The sequence below is a fragment of the Dipodomys spectabilis genome, unplaced genomic scaffold (assembly GCF_019054845.1).
Source record: "Dipodomys spectabilis isolate Male_0828 unplaced genomic scaffold, ASM1905484v1 ptg000528l, whole genome shotgun sequence".
NCBI lineage: Eukaryota > Metazoa > Chordata > Mammalia > Rodentia > Heteromyidae > Dipodomys > Dipodomys spectabilis.
In genome coordinates, this window is record NW_024871205.1 from 26,614 (window position 1) to 43,550 (window position 16,937).

Genomic DNA, 16,937 nt, shown 5'->3' on the forward strand with positions numbered 1-16,937 from the left:
CAGAATTGATCTTACACGTTCTTGAGAGAAGACACTGGAAACATTAGAGAGAGTCGGTTTTTCATATCCATGCGTCCGACCCTTGCTTTGGGGGATGAGCAGGTGAAGTGTTTCCTTTAACCTGGCTCAGCTTACCTCTCTCTTCTGCACAGACATCTGTATATTAACTTTGTTGGGTGCTTTTCTATTTCTTGATGTTTAATGAATTAAATTATATTTTTGTTACCTTTAGTTTTACCAAGGAGTTACAAATCAGCTCCTGAGTGCAATGCATCTTGTAAAAAAATTTCTTTTATTATCTTCAAGTAGTTGTGCAAAGGAGTTGCCACCCAGCAAAGCAGTTAATGAATTCTGTTCATCTTGATCGTATCCCCCTCCCTTAACCTTCGCACCCATACCTCGCAACCTACCCCTTCCTTTACTTCTCTTAAATTTAATATAATGCACCGTGATCAATGCCACCCTGGTGTCATTCCCCATCCCTCCAAACCCATCCCCTCTGCTCGATCTTCTTAATTTCATAGGCTATGCATTAAATGTTCTATTTTTGTGTAAAGGTGGTGTACAGAAGGGTTTCAGTCACATACGTAAGGTAATGAGTATGTTTTGAGCAGTATCACCCCCTCCCTCATTTTCTCCTGCTTTCTCCCCTCTAACTCTCCTTCCCCCCCCCCCCCCCACGTTGTAAGGTTCATCTCCAACATAGTGTCTAGTGAGTATTGCTGCTGCCTTGGTTTACCCCTTCTCCTGCCATTTCTGTGATTTCCCCTTTCCCTTCCCCCAATCAGATAAACTTATATACGGGACAGATGGTCCGGAAATCAAAAACACAGTGACAACAGGGCATGAACCAAGGAAAAGAAATAAAGAGAGAAAGAAGAGAGAGAGAGAAAGAAAGAAAGGAAGGAAGGGAGGGAGGGAGGGAGGAAGGAAGGAAGGAAGGAAGGAAGGAAGGAAGGAAGGAAGGAAGGAAGGAAGGAAGGAAGGAAGGAAGGAAGGAAAAAGAAATAACTTCAAACAGTACCTTATATAAAAACCCCTTGTTCCTTTCCTTGGAGTTCATTTTAATCAGTGTCATTTTATAGGGTCATATGCACCTAGCTAATGAGCTATTTTGATCCTCTTCTAAGGATATCATAGACATATTAGTAAATAAATAGTAATCCTGGAGGAGTTTCACACACATGAAAGGTCTCTGTGAATACAGTTTTTAGGTTGCCCAAGCTCTGGAGAAAAAGATCACATTTGAGAAAGAGCGGGAAGGGGTTATGCATTGTCCATTTTGTCTGTTTAAGCGAAGACACCCGGCCTCTGCGATCTTTTAAGAAGCCGGACACTGGGGGCTCACGTCTGTCATCCTAGCTACTCGAGAGGCTGAGATCTGAGGATCGCAGTTCAAAGCCAGCCCATGCAGGAAAGGGTATGAGACTCCCATCTCCAGTGAACTCCCAAAAAACCAGAAGTGGAGCAAATGTCCAAGCCCAGGGTGTGGCCAGAGATGGATGAGGAGAACAGGACCTGGAGTACTCCTTGCCCAGAGAGCTGTCTGTTGAGCATCATTCACACAGGCACCGTAACGCGCGTGCCTGTGCACACGATCCCACACGGGCGTTCTGAGATGTTCACGGTGAGCAGCGTTACAGCTCATGGCATTCGTGAATTAGACAGCGGCTCACAGGCAGGATCTCCGTAGTCAGTATGAACTCTCAACTCTGTTCCAGGCAGGAAAGGGGGATGGGACGGAAAGGAGCGGATTCCCCGCGTCACAGAGATGCTCGCCATCCGGTGATTGCCCCTCATCACTGGCGGGAGAGGTGGAGGCCTGGGGAAAAAGAGTGATCACGTGGGTTGCCGTCTTTCCAACCGCTCTGAGGCCACCTTAATGACCTCTTAGAAGAAGCAAGCTCTAACGCATGCATCTCCTTACGTGAAGTGGTGGCCTCCGCTCCGAAGGACCAGAGCGCCATTTCCCCTCGTGGGCTGTGAATTCACGTTGCTGAGAGATGGCCGTCCCACATGGGGGAAGGGAGGGTCAGGAACGCCGAGGAGACTATAAGAATGAAGACTGGAGCTAGGGTGGTGTGCACCCATCACTGCAGGACTTGAAGGGCTGAGGCATCCTGAGTTCAAGGCTAGCCTAGGCTACCCAGCAAAATCATGCCTCGAGAAATATGTATGTTATCACTAGAGCAATGAGTTGCGAGCATTTCCATGATCGCCGCCCTCCCCTGTCCTGCGCAACTACATAGTCAAGGCTTCTTCTTTTCCATCAGAGGAGTCTAAAAAAAATCGAATTCTTCTTTCGCCCCTGTGTGATGCGGTTATAGATGACGCAGTTAGCAGCACTCTGGGAAAGTTGCTCTGAGACCGTTTTAATGTGTATCAAAAACCCATGAAGTAGAAACTGTGATTCCTTCCCCCCCCATTTTTTTCTCCCATTTTTTTCTCCCATTTTTTTCACTGATGGAGGAACTAAGTGTAGAAGAGCCAGGAGTGAGCATTGACGGCAGCTGTAGCCAGAAGGTGGTCATGGCGTGGCAGGGCTCTGGGAGGGGCCGATGCTGTGTGCCCAGTCTACGGCATGGATTCTCTCATGCTGAAGTGATCCGCTGGAATCGACCGGCCAGGGTGGGAGGCGTCAATGGGAAGACACTGGCTTGACACTGAGCGCTGGAACTTCCCATGCATCTTCCCAGCAGGTCCCAGAGCCTTTACCGCCAGGTCTGAGCTCTAGACTCCCATGGTCTTCTTGCTTTTTTCTATAGCACGGTTGTCCTGGAATTGATGCTAGATGTACCATCTTTCTCCACGGTCAGTTGTCAAGCAAGTGTATTTCCGGTGGTTCCAGCCATATTTGTTAACGTATACAGACAGTGCCAATGAGGAAAGGATCCTAGAGCTGCAGAGGTTGCTCTGATTTGGAACTACAAAGGAGGGGTGAACCTTGTCTGAGGGCTGTCGGCCCCCACGCTGGCTGGCGTACAGTTTAGCGCTTCCGTTGACAGAGACAAGCCCGGTACAATGTGGTAAATAGCCAAGAAAAGAGCAGAGGATTTGCGGACCCCGGATCCGCGCCCGGAGTGTCTCCTGACATATTGAGGCAGTGAGCAACAGTAGCCCAGAGAAAAAAAAATCATTATCCAGGCTCCGGGTTGTATTTTCCATTTTAATTAAAATGTGTATTTGTCCATTCTGTCCAGGCCTTGGCCCTGTGGCCCATGTGCTTTACATGGCAAATGAAATCAATAAGAGCCTATCATTTGGAGCTGGGAGACGCCGCATGGTTTTATGGTTATTTGCTGGGCAGAAGGCTCGTGTTTTCTGAGTCGTGCCCGGCATATGCACGGCCAAGCCAAGGGCGTCAAGTGGCAGGCGGCGGAGCAGCCTTGCCAGCTCCTGCCTTAGAAGGTTTCTTCCTCCCCGCTTCGCCTTCATAGTCTCTGCTCCTCCCCAGGCTTCCATTTTCCTTTCTCTGCACTGAGTGTCTTTGCCAGCACAGCGTCGGCTGGTGAGCAGGTGATGGAACCTGTTAACTGTGTTGTCAGCCTTCGATTCTTCCTGGAGGGATCTCTAGGAAGATCGGTGACCAAAGTGTGTCCAGACGCAGACCCACAAACGACAGAACGTGATTCGGGGTTTTGTTAAAGGCTCAGTTTATAAAGAACAAAAAAGAAAAACGAGGAAGGGTTGGGCTTGGTGATGGGTGCCTTGAATCCCAGCAACACAGCAGGAGGAGATGGGAGGATCCAGACCTGAACCTGTCTCAGGGCAAAAACTTGAGTCCCTCCCTGAGAAAAATAACTTAAAAACAGCAGGAGGAGAGGGAGAAGAAGCCCGAGGCCCTGAGTTCAAACTCAGCCTTGTGAAAAAGTACGAAGAAAGGTATTAGAAGATTGTTGAGATGTCAACAAACAACAATGACGACAACACCTTATCTATTACTTTTCCTCAGGCCTGTCAGTTGATGTGTTACTTTGTGAACCATACATAGTCATGATCAGGTCCACTGTGGTTCCTCTCTTTCTTTCTTTCTTAATTTCTTTTGCCCCCCTGGTATTTGTTCTCTTTCTACCCCTTCTATAGCAAACTGTCTTTTTGATATTTTTTTTTAAATGTAATTAAAGAAGGATTAAAATCAATTTGGCTTGAATCGCTTCATAGCGAGATCGCGCAGAATTACCCCGTCATCTGTTGACATCCAGAAAAATCAAAAGAGGAGGCTTCGTTGGTTTTCATTTTATCTTATTTTCATTTACTATAGCTCCTCCCCTCCCCCTCCACTCCAAACCCAGGAAAGCGGCGTTCACTAACTGCGCCGGCTCCTTCTAGTTAAACGGGTGGTTTAAAAGCATCTGTGCGGCGTGTGCAGAGACATGGTGCAGGCCGGGGGGTGGGGGGGGAGAGGGGGGGATCGGTCTTTCTCTTCGTGGGTGCTGTCGAGTGAGAAGCTGCCACTGCACGCGTTTGCTCACCCGCCTTGCGTTTTTCTCCTCTGCTTGTTCTCAGGTGTGCGGGGCCACAGGGGTCGGAGCTGGCCAGCCGGAGGCGTCTGACCTTGTTCTCCTGACCATGGACGTGAAGGACCGTCGTCACCGCTCGCTGACCCGGGGCCGGTGTGGCAAGGAGTGTCGCTACGCCAGCTCCTCCCTCGACAGCGAGGACTGCCGTGTGCCCACGCAGAAGTCCTACAGCTCCAGCGAGACCCTGAAGGTCTACGACCACGACAGCAGGATGCACTACGGCAATCGAGTCACCGACCTGGTGCACCGCGAGTCCGACGAGTTTCCCAGACAAGGTAGGTGGGCTGCCCCGCCCCCCGGTCCCCTCCACCCCCGTGCGGACATGCCACCCCCCCACGGGGCCTGATCCCTGTCCGTGACCAGCTCCTATCCACCCGGCCAGCCGGACCCTCTGCGGTTCTGGTGGCCGCTGCCTTTGGAGACCTGACGCGGTGGGTTTGGATTTGGACAGAGCTGCGGCCATGCCCAAGCAGACCCTGGGCTCTAGAACACACATTCCTGAGACAGAGCTGGGGAGGATGGGAGGGTGGGCAGCCTCTACCTGCAGACCACTCTCCGGGACCCATTCCAGCTCAAGTCTCTGCTGTGTGGTGCATTGGTCCTTGGTGTGTACAGATAGCCAGGTTTGGTGAACCACACCTGTAATCCCGGCTACTCCGGAAGCAAAGACAGGAGGATCGTGGTTCAAGGCTGGCCCAGGCAAAGTCACCTCAAGACCCGGTCTGAAAAATAAATAAATAAACAAAATCTAAACTCAAAGGAGCTGAGGTATCGGTTCGGGTGGCAGAATGCTTGCTGAAGTAAGCTCAGGACCCTGAGATCAAGGCCACACACAAAACAAACGGAGGCGCATTGGTTAAGAGTTACCCGAGGTGAGGGTGTATGGTCCTGTAGACTACATGGAATTGATGGGTTGTTAAGTCTGAGTTACTATGTTCCCTGTTGGTGTTTTGAAGTGTAGGTGGGCCCAGTTATCGATTCCACTGGGAGCTCTCTCCCTCCTGCGCTCACCAAACTGTAAGCCTGTGGTAGGATAGTGGGTGATTTGCGAGGGCGGACCTTTTCCTCCAGGCATGCGGCCAGCGGCTGGCTCCTTGTGGTTGGTGTCCCTGAAGAATCCTCTTATCTCTACCCCGGCATTGTCGCAAATGCACCCGGAGGAAAAGCAGTGCTGGGGTGGAGCCTAAGGCTCAGTCCCTCACTCCTCCCTTACGACAAGACCTCGGCGAATTATGAACGGATGTACACTCTGTGGTAAAGGCTCAGAAAGGGGTCACTCTGCCCATATCCTGGGTCTTGGCCCAATACTGCTAGGTGATTGTATCCTTTATCTTATAACCCTGGTGTTGTACTTGCTCTGAGTTCTTAGCTGTAAATACTACCATGTGTTCAGTTCCTAATGAGCTACCTTACCTCAGGAGTCCATCCGTTCCCTTAGCTCCTTTACATTCTTTTTTTTTTTGGGTCCGGTCATGGGGCCTGAACTCTGGGTCTGGGCGCTGTCCCTCAGCTCTTCAGCTCAAGGCTAGCGCTCTACCACTTGAGCCACAGCGCCATTTCCGGCTTTTTTCTTTTTGCATATGTGGTGCTGAGGAATCAAACCCAGGGCCTTGAGCATGCAAGGCAAGCGCTCTAACACTGAGCCACCTTCCCAGCCCAGCTCCTTTACATTCTTAAATGACTTCTACCTTCTCTCTTTTTTTTTTTACAATTTCATAGAAAACATGCATCTGTATATGACTGATCAGCATGATGCCCAGAATTTATAAATCTACAGTGTAGAGATTAATACGAAAACAATATTATATATTCCCTTTTATGGCTAGCTCCTACCTTTGTATTTAACAAAAGTACTGAGGAAATCAACAGAGAAACGCTTACTGTTGCTCCCCTGGCCAATGTAGATCCTCGGCGGAAGCAATCTTTATTTGATCTTTATTCTCATTTTTTGAGTTATCTTCATGGAAATGAAACACAGACCCGAACTTCTAGTAGGAGACGGGCAAGGAGCTGCTGGAAAACTTGTTCCAGATCAAAATACCTTTGATAAGGGAATGTCTTCAACACGTTTTATTTTGTTTAGTTCTCACCTGTGCCCAATAGCAGATAGCTGAAACTAGGGGGAAAAGAAGAAGAAAAAAAAAAAGGAACAAGAACTCTCCTCATGTAATTAATAGAGAGAGCCCTTGAGTGTATAATGCGGATGGTTTGGGACACCTGCCTCTTCTCTTCTTCCCGCTGAGATGAGATCCTTTAAGGCAAGAGATGGCACATGTGGTCTGAAGCTCTTTCCACTCTGCTGGAGGGGTGTGCGTGTGCGTGTTTGTGTGTGCGTTTGTGCATGCATGTGTACGTGTGTGTGTATGTGTGTGTGTGTGTGCATGCATGCATGTGTGTGCGCGCGTGCGTGTGCATGCGTGCACGCACGTGTTAGTGCGTGTGTGCGTGTGTGTGCGCATGTGCGTGTGTGTGTGCGTATGTGTGTGTGTGCATGTGTGTGCGTGCGCGTGTGTGCGTGCGTGCGTGCGTATGTGTGTGTGTGTGCGTGTGCATGCGTGTGTGCGTGCGCGCGTGTGCATGTGTATGTGTGTGCGTGTGTGTATGTGTGTGTGCATGCGCGTGTGCGTGTGTGTGTGTGCATGCGCGTGTGCGTGTGTGTGTGCGTGTGTGCGTGTGTGCGTGCGTGCGTATATGTGTGTGTGCGTGTGCATGCGTGTGTGTGTGCGCGCGCGCGTGTGCATGTGTATGTGTATGTGCGTGTGTGTATGTGTGTGTGTGCGTGCGCGTGTGTGCGTGCGTATGCGTGTGTGCGTGTGTGTGCGCGCGCGTGTTCGTGTGTGTGTGTGTGTGTGTGTGTGTGAGATGTGGTGTTGCACATATGTTCTTGTTGCTCATGATTCTGGGCTGAAATAGATCCCCTTCCTCTTCTTAAGTCTCTGTCAAAGGCCGATCCTGGCTCCTCATTCTCTGTATGTGGAGTTGTAGGTTCCAGGTTGGGGTCCTGTCCAATGGGCAGGTCAACCTTTCCCTCATTAATGGTTATGCAAAAGGGAACCTGTGCTGGGATTTTTCCTTGTCAGATAACACCTTTTGTCTCTGTACTTTCCCTTGTCCTCCTCCTCCTCTGGGAACGATGGTAGTGGCGTGGTCCTATCAAACACGGCTTTACCGTGAACCACACACACACGGTGCCATGTTGCTATTGAGCCCATATTTGTTTGTGTGATGTGTTTGCATGAATTACCAAAGTGTGCAATCCACAAGAAGAGTTGAAAAGGCATGGGAGAGTATTTGCATATGCAAGTGCAGTTCCTTCTGAAGACATCTCTGAATTTATGCATGGAAAGGCAGCCGGGGTTGGAGGAATAGATCTCCTACGATGGCTTCTAAAATTGAACTCTGCAGGAAGTAAATAAGCACTTATTTATGGAGGGGAGGGGCGGAGGATACAGCCTGGCAGACAGGCCACTCAAAACCCAGCCACGGCAGAGAGGGTTAAAATAAACGTTACACTCAGTCGTGACAATGGTTTGTGAAATGTCATGCGTTTCCCCATTTTGCTTCCTTATTCATGAAATCAAAAAAGAAGAAAGAGAAAAGAAAGAAAACAGAATCACCTTAGTAATTCTTCACCTAGAGGTGCATTAGCGAGGATCAGAGCAAGATGATCTCCTGGTGGTATTCTTATTTAAAACCCAAGACGCTGTCACAGAACAAACACTCTGCTCACATCCGAGCAAGTTTGGCAAACGCAGTTGGACAGTTTCTGCAGATGCTCGGAGTACCACAGAATTGCCAGCCAGTAAAAGGGACGTGGTGCCCGGGGTCAGGCCTCCTCGGACTTTTCCTTGCTTGCCTGCTGGAGTATCTAATGACAGAATGCGCCAGGCCTCAGCGGGAGGAGCTCGTGGAAGCTCCCGTCTGACCGTGCCCAACTTTGCTCTTCATGCAGAACCTTCTTCTGCCTTCTTCTATCCCGGCAGCCTCTTCTCTTAAGTAGAAACTATGCAAATTACCTGTCTGGCCTCTGTTACTCCACATCCTCGCGGTGTGGAGGAAGACAGCGGCTGACCCCGGGGTCTGTGACCACCAGAGTAATTAGTAATTAGTAAGTGACTAATCCTGTGCTAATTAGCATCCTAGCGGTCCTGGAGGTAATGCCCCTGGCCACAAGGACTCAGCATCGGATCCCCGGGCCATCCTGAGCCCCCGGCCAGCCTGGGAAACGGATGCTGCTTTGAATGCAGCAGGGAAGCCCAGCTCCCGCCTGCGTGAGGTGCCTGCCCCTGCGCCCTCCCCGATTCTGGAGCGAGGGGGGCCGAGCTGCAGGGTGCGCATCAGAGCCGACATGATGGTAGAGGGGAACTCTGCTTTCTCCTCTTCATGCCTCTGGTCTGCAGGCCCCACACTGCACCAGGACCGGCGCACGGCTTCGGCGTAGACCACGAGACCCCCCCCCCCCAATAAAACCCCGAAGTACCAACGTGGAGTGGAGTCCTGGCTTCACGCCGGGGGCCTGGCTGATCATTGTGTGTCTGTGCCCGCCGCTCAGGGTCACAAGGCTGTTGGCACTGTGGTGATGTGATCCCCTCCTTATGGGTTGGGAAACTGAGTCACGGCAAGGTTAAGTGGCTCCTCCGAGGCCGCACACGCTGGAAGAGGTGGAGACAGCTCTCAGACCGGGGAGCTGGGTTGTCCATGGATAGACAGGGCCACCTGCTCAGATAAAGGAGGGCACCCACCACGCCCTCCTCACCCACACTCCACAGCCCAGGGAGGATGTGGGGGTTTGGGGAGACCCGCATCTTTAAATCCTTCCCATAGCGTAGGAACGGTAGTCACCAGCATTGATTAGTTAGTATTGATACGCCTTCCGCACCCAGCCCTGCTGATTCATGTTCCAACTTCCCCGTCTTCTCTGCCCTGCTCACAGCTGACCCACGCTCTCAAACACCACCTTGCTTCTCAGAGTTTGTTGTGGCAGTGTGTGTGTGTGTGTGATTCCTTTTCGCACCAGTGCCGGGTCTTGAACTCAAAACCCTCTTCCTTGGCTTTTTCTTTTTGCCTAGGGCTGGCTTGCTCTACCTCTTGAGCTACGCCCCCCCGCCCCGCCCCCCGCCCTTTCTGGCTCTTTGCTGGTTAACTGGCAATCTGGTGTTTATCCCAGAGCTGGCTTTGAACCTCTCTCTCTCCTAATCTCAGTCTCCCCAGGAAGCTGGGATTACAGGCGTGATCCACGTGACCGGCTTGAGACACCCTTTCCCACCACACCTCTCTGCTGACCACCAGAGGGCATGTAAGCAGGGCAGCCAGTGCCCATCCCCTCCCCTTCCCTGAGTCGGCCACGGGCCGGCACGACCCCTTCACCAAGAGCGCCAGCCATCTTGTAGGGATGGGATTGCTCCCTGAAACAGATTGAGGTCATTTCTGTGCCTGGCCAAAGGCCTGCGCCCCAGGGAGCTCACGGGGGCCTCGTTCCTCAAAATGCTCCTCTTTCCAGTTTCTACTTCAGGCCTCTCTCGAGGAAGTGAGAGATGGGACACTTTCCCCGCATCTCAGGCTGTCTGTTTGGGTCAAGGTTATAGAAAGAATTGGCTGGGGGAGCCGGGCGCTGGTGGCTCACGCCTGTCATCCTAGCTACTCAGGAGGCTGAGATCTGAGGATCGCGGTTCAAAGCCAGCCCGGGCAGGAGAGACTGTGAGACTCCTATCTCCAATAAAACACCAGAAAACCGGAAGTGGCGCTGTAGCTCAAGTGGTAGAGCGCTCGCCTTGAGCTGAAGAGCTGAGGGACAGCGCCCAGGCCCAGAGTTCAAGCCCCACGACCGACCAAAAAAAAAAAAGATTTGGCTGGGGGGATGGAGTGGGGGTTGGAGCGGGGGGGGGGGGGGGGGGCGAGGAGATGGTATTTTTTAAAATTGCCCATCACTTCTAGAAAGATAAATAAATACAAGAAAGCATCCATCCGTACACATTTTAGCCTAAATTTGCACCGGTGCTTCAGAAACTTTAATTCTCACTGCGAGGATCTTTAAAATAATCTGGGCAATAAATTCTGCTCTGTGTAATTTGGCATAGCGTAAATGTAACCCATGTTAATTAGCTGAAAACTCATGAGCCGCTAGCAAGCTAGATAGTGTGTTGTCTGTATTGATTAAGTTAATATTATCTAAGATAAATGTCGGCGTGCTTTCGGAGACCTGGAAACCATTTTTCAGATGTCTGCATTTGTCTTAAAATAGTTACGTCTTCACCGTACGAGAACGGTAGAGGCGAGGGTCCTTATCTGAAAACACTCATACGCTTTCACGCACCTATGCGTGAGAACTTGTAGGCATGGATAAAGCCGGAGCCGGGGGGTCAGGATGTTTAAGAATGAAATGCGCGTTTTATTTTTAAATTGCATTTAAAAAATGCGCATCTGAGGTTTAATTTTATTCGTATAAACATTTTTGGATCAATTTCTTTCCATCCCTTCTGCTCCCCTCACCCTTCCACAGCCAGGCTGTTGGCGCTCAGGGCTTTATTCTTGCTGGGCTCCCTCAGCTGGTGCTCTACCACTTGAGCCACGCCTCTAGCTAGGCTTTTGCCAGCTATTTGCCCTCTGAGGAATGAGGATCGCAAGCGTAGGCTGCTTCTCCCAGCTTCCCTATCCGGCTCGAAAGAACTTCATCATCTTATGATACAGTGCCTCTTCATCCTCGGTCCTTTACAACCCTTCACGTTACCCTCTAGAATCTTCCTAGGTGAGTCCTTGTGTCTTAGTACGGGAGTCACGTGTACAAGAATTAAGTATGCAGGCCCCGAGGCTCATAAGGCCAGGACCGACAGGGTCACACAGACATCCTCCTCTGGTGAAAGTCCCCTCGGGTCTGACATCTGAGCATTTCCCTCCCGGACACAGCTGTCTGCTGCACCGCCCCCTATTGGCTGCCACGTCTCCGGTGGAGAGCGAGCACGGGCGCTGGTGTTTGTGATTACTGTTGGCTTCGTTGTCCCCTGCTTGCACACGTACCGGTCACCCGCTTTCCAACATTAAGACTATTCTGTGCAACTCCAGCCTGTCCCACCTGGCCGTCGAGTCCCACGAGTTGTACAGATTTCCACCCACCCAGACCCCGGAGTTCCGGCCTTGCCCACCCTCGCTTCTGCTCCCACAGGTGAAGGTAACTCGCTCATTATTGCCCTATTTCTCTTTTTATCTTTTATTTTCGTTTTGCCAGTCCTGGGGCTTGAACTCAGGCCCTGGGCGCTGTCCCTGAGCTTTCTTCTCAAGGCAAGCGCTCTGCCATGTGAGCCACAGCGCCACTTCTGGCTTTTTCTGTGTCTGTGTTACTGAGGAATCGAACCCAGGGCTTCATGCATGCTAGGCGAGTACTCTCTACCACTGAGCCACCTTCCCGGCCCCTGCCCTGTCTTTCAAAAGGAGTCACGGCGAGCTGAAGCCTGTACATGAAGGGTTGCTGGTCACACAAGTTTACAAGTTGTTGTTGTGTTTTTAAAGGATTGGCAGAAATGCAGCCATGCGGTGTCACCGGGTTCAGTTCTCAGAGACGCGAGTCCCGTGGCATGTAAATAAATATATATTTTAGGAGTGACTTTAATTAAGAGAAGACTTAATCCATCTAATCCTCGGATGAAAATTAATCCATGCTCCCGACTCTTCGTGGAGTAATTCGGAGACCATGTCATCACGGGGAGGGAAAAAAAAAAGACAGCAATCTTATCTGTGTTGTCAGTGCTGGTTTTCATTACCTTCTAGGAATATATCTTTATTTTTTCAATAACGACAGCCACTAGGCAATAATCTTCTGGAGAGCTGACGGTTGGCTGTGCATTCCGCCTCAAGCGTGGCTTCCTGGGCTTTGTCTTCCATTTTCCATCTTGGTTTGCAGCGTCCCAAGCACTGCACACCACTCACCTCTAGTCGGCTCTCCGTTGGCGCCTTTCGCGTATGGTTCTGCCTTTCTAAAACACCCCCTTGCTCTGGCCACGCCCTTCAGGTTGGTGGTGAAAGACTGTTCGGGGAGTTTGCGCACAAGACGACCCGACGCGGTACAGTAGAATGGATGATGACAAAACCTTAGTGTGTGAAATCACAAAGGTTGGTGGTCTGAGAGGCGCAGGATAGGGTAGGTGGAAAGATGGCTGGGTGCTGTATGTTAAGTGCCGTGAGAGGCAAGTATGGCGGTGACATCCTTGAATTCTTGCCAGAGACAGCTGAGGAGGAAATAGGCCCTTGAAGAGGTAAGACGATGCTCACACAGAAGGCCCCCAGCATGTGCAAAGGTCCTGAGGTAACAACACTTGTTTCAGGATCTCTGAGTGAGGAGTAGGGACACACGAAAGCACGGAGGAAGTTTCGTTTGCAGAGAGTGTCTCTGGGAGACGAGTCTGGAGGCCGTGTCCTTGGGTGAGCAAAGCCCAGGAGAGATGGTCTGAGAATCATTTCTGAGAAACGAGAAGTTGCGGGCTTCGTACGCCTGTCCGTGAGTACAGGCAGATAAATGGCTGAATTTAAGAGCCCTCTGTGCTCTGTGCTCACCCCCAGGCCCGTTAAGTGTGGGGTGCGGGGCTTGCTTGGGGGAGAGCTTCCGGAGCGTGGACATGAACTCGGGCGTGGACGTGGGGTGGCAGCAAGGGTCTGGACTGTCTGTCCTGGATCGACAGAGAGAGCAGCCCTTGAACACAGCCCCTGGGGGGTGAACGGGGGGGGTAGAGGGGCAGGAGCACTGTATAGCAAGGTCTCACACGGGTTCATCCTGGGTGTGAGCAACACGGGCACGTGCGTGTGCTTTGTGCACACTGAGTGTGCGCACTGAGCCCACGTTCTGTGCTTACCCCGGGCGCTTGCCTGTGAGAAAGAAAACCACAATACTTCCTGGAAACTTCTGGAACAAGCAGAACAAGACCGCTGCCGTCGTTCCTCGGGGTGTCCCCGCCGCGGGGCGTCCACCGTGGGCCTCCCCGGGCTCGGCCGCGGCTCACATGGAGACATCACGCGGTTAGCATCCTGGTTTGGTCTGAGAATGTCCTGTTCCCGCGCCACCCTGGCATCCCAGGACCTCCCAAGACGTGTGGGCCCGTTTAGAGAGTGTAACACAGACGGGGGATGGACGGATGATAAGTGGGTGACAGTCGGATGGACGGATGGACAGACAGATGCTGGATGCATGGAGCAGGTCTCTGGGGTTGTGGGCGGGAGGCGGCGGGGAGGCGGGTGGGCCGCGGGGGGGGGTCCCCAGCCCCCAACCGTGACTCTCCTTGTATTTGCATCTTTTTTGGGGTGAGAAGGCTGCTTCCCCCCCCCCCCGGCTCACAGAGAGCTGGCGTCGGTCAGCACTGACCCCATGGGAAGGAGTCGAGCTTAAAAATCATCGGGGGCATTTTCTTTGGCATTCCCCCCCCCCCACGAGTCCACCCCACTGCCCCCCTCCCCGAGGGGGAGGCCATGAGGGGGCGTCCCGGGGATGATAAGGTTTGCTCCGTGTCCTCCAAAGTGCAGAGTGTATTTGTGACAACTCAGAGCCAAAGTGGTGAAGCCACTTAGCGTGATTCCAGTAAGTTCAGTTTGTTTCTTCTCCTTCTCCCCCCGCCCCGACTTTGGTCGGTTGTGGGGCTTGAACTCTGGGCCCAGGCGCTGTCCCTCAGCTCTCCAGCTCAAGGTGAGCGCTCTACCGCTTGAGCCACAGCGCCACTTTCTGGTGGTTTATTGGAGCTAAGAGTCTCGCAGACTTTCCTGCCTAGGCTGGTTTTGAACTGTGATCCTTTAGATCTCAGCCTCCTGGGTAGCTAAGATGATAGGCGGGAGCCACTGGCGCGTTCAGTTTCTTTCTGTGGATCTATTGGTGTTGGGGCTGGAACGCTGGCCGGAAAGTAGGATGCTACCGGAGCATGTTCATGAAAAAAAAAAAGAAGACGGAAAGAAAGGAAGGAAGGAAGGAAGGAAAAAGGAAAAGACCCAGGCAGCATATCTCTCTGTGACTGTGTGTACACACACACACACACACACAGAGTCTAGATACACATGTGTGAATATATATATAAATATATAAATGCAGGTGTGTGAAATGTATCTATCTGCCGCTCATCTATCATCCATCCAGCATCTATTTATCTGTACATCTGTCCATCCGACTGCCATCCATTTATCATCCATCGATCTCCTGTCTATCTTACTCTCTCTCTAATCTTATGATCTGTCTAGCAACCCACACTTCTTTGAAGGTACTGGGGACTGGGCACAGGGCTTTGGATATTTGCCAGGCAGGTTGTAGACCTTGAGCTTTAGGCGCAGCCCAAGTCCTGTTTCAGATGAAGCACGCACTCAGGGGTGACAGGCGGGAGCGCTGTCCTTAGATGAGGCCCTTGCACCCGGCTGGCACACTGACCCAGCTGTCCTGGGAAAGGCTAGGCCCTGTCTGTTCCCCTGTGGTGGACTGGGGGCGGGGGGAGCTGGGAGATGGAGGAGGGGCCAGTGCAGGGCCGAGTCTGAGGCTCCTCCACCAAGGAACCACCCTTGGCTTGTTTTCAAGCCTGGACCCTCTGGGCACCTCTCTCTCTCTCTGTCTCTCTCTCTGTCTCTCTCTCTGTCTCTCTCTCTCTCTGTCTCTCTGTCTCTGTCTCTGTCACTCTGTCTCTCTGTCTCTCTGTCTCCATCTCTCTCCCAAGCTGGAGTTTTGTCCTGTGATCTCAGATAGTCCTTGCAAGCTCTTGCCGTCGACCCCTTTTTCCCTAAACCCCAGAATATCTGTTCAGCAAGCCACGCGAGGTGGGACTGGTTGCTGTGTGAAGGACCTCTTCCCTTCCTGCCGTGGTGGTGGGTCTGAACTCGGGACTCGTCACCCGCACAGCCCTGTGTGTACTGGCTCCCCTGGAGATGTGGCCTGGCTTCCTCCCCCAGGGCCGGCCCTGACCCTGACCGCCCTACTCCAACGTCCCGAGTCACAGGAGTGCCAGGGGTGACGGCCCTGGGAAGATGGCCCCCGTGAACCCGGAGCCACGATCCTCTGGATCTCGGTCTCCTGGGTATCTGGGATGACAGGCAGGCAGCACAGGCAAGGAACAGCCTCAGTTTACCTCCCTGACGGGGACACCGCACACTCCATCATGTGACTAGTCAGTCAGGGACACTGCCTTCTCCCAGAGAGCTCTGAACTCGTAGTTAAACACGAGCACGCTTTTCCTTGACCCCTCCGTCCGGTGTACATCGACTGGGTAACCCCTGCTTTACAAGTGGAAAAGCCGAGGGTCGGAGTCCTAGAGAATCACATCTAAGGGACCTGGCACGGGGGAGGCTCGTGAAGGACTTCCCGGCAGGGAGCCGTCTAGTGCGGTTCGCATTTCAGACGAGCGCTGGCTTCCCTGTGGGCAGCGGACGCGAGGCCCACAGCAGCAGCGCTCACACGAGCCCAAACGCGGAACCGACCCACGTGCCCTGGTGTGGATGAGTGGATGAGGAAAATACGCTCTGCGCACACAGTGGAACACCACTCAGCCATGAAAAAGGAACGGAGCAGCAGGGAAGCCCCCGGGAGGGCGTTGGGTTGAGAGAAACGGCGCAGACGCGGACAGACAGATGCCTCGTCTTTCTCACTTCAACATGGAAGCCAGCCGTGCGGACGCACGGGACGGACCTGGACAGGGATGGGCGAAGGGCCGGGAGGAGGGGGAACAGGAAGGAGTTCAGAGGGGCGAAGGAGGCCCCCCGGGAGGAGGGTGGCCCAGTGCACACGGGTATCCGCACGTCACCGGCAGCACCCTGCGGCCGCTGGATCCACACGTGTCCACACGTGAGTTCAACTTGGAGACGGGGACAGAGGCTGCGAGCCCACTCTGGGCTGTCTGGGATTCGATCTAACTCGGACAAGGTGGAGGCATCTGGGGTCGGATTCCGGATCATTCCTGGAAGTCCTGCTCCCGGGAGCCAGGGTCTGCGCACACCCCTGATTGTAATATCACCCCGACCCCGGGGGAGGAGGGGTAACTCACCGAGACTCCATTTTAGCAAGTAAGGCTCATGACTGCCATCTCAGCTACACAGCCTGCGTAGGGAAGAGAATCCTCCGAGGACAAACACACAGGCCCCCGGTGACAAATAACTCGCGGGCAAAGGGCTGGCGTGGTGTGGGAGGTGGTGTGTCCATCTCACAAGCACCAGGCCCCGGATTCCCCCCTCCTCCGCCCCGACCCCACGCAGGCCATTTCCGCTGGGAACTTGGTCTTCCCGGAGCTCTTCCTCACCCATCATCCATTTGCCCAATGCTACAAGCACTCAGCTATGTTGTTCCTCTTACCCCACCGGTCGGCAGCGGGGTTGTGATGCGGACAGGCACCGTTTAGTGAGCAGTTATTACATCCCACCCTGACACTGCGAGGTTGCACACTGTTGGTTGACTGACTACATCGCAAGCTTCCA

At 52.6% G+C, this 16,937-nt stretch overlaps 1 protein-coding gene across 5 annotated transcripts in view; it reads left to right on the forward strand.

Moving 5' to 3' along the window:
- The first annotated feature begins 4,569 nt into the window (after positions 1 to 4,569).
- Positions 4,570 to 16,937, forward strand: part of Tenm2 (teneurin transmembrane protein 2) — a 634,115-nt gene continuing 621,747 nt past the window's right edge. For all 5 annotated transcript variants that reach the window (XM_042670218.1, XM_042670217.1, XM_042670219.1 and 2 more), the window contains exon 1: positions 4,570 to 4,795. In XM_042670218.1, the coding sequence (XP_042526152.1) occupies positions 4,570 to 4,795 (226 nt within the window). The remainder of the gene's footprint in view (positions 4,796 to 16,937) is intronic.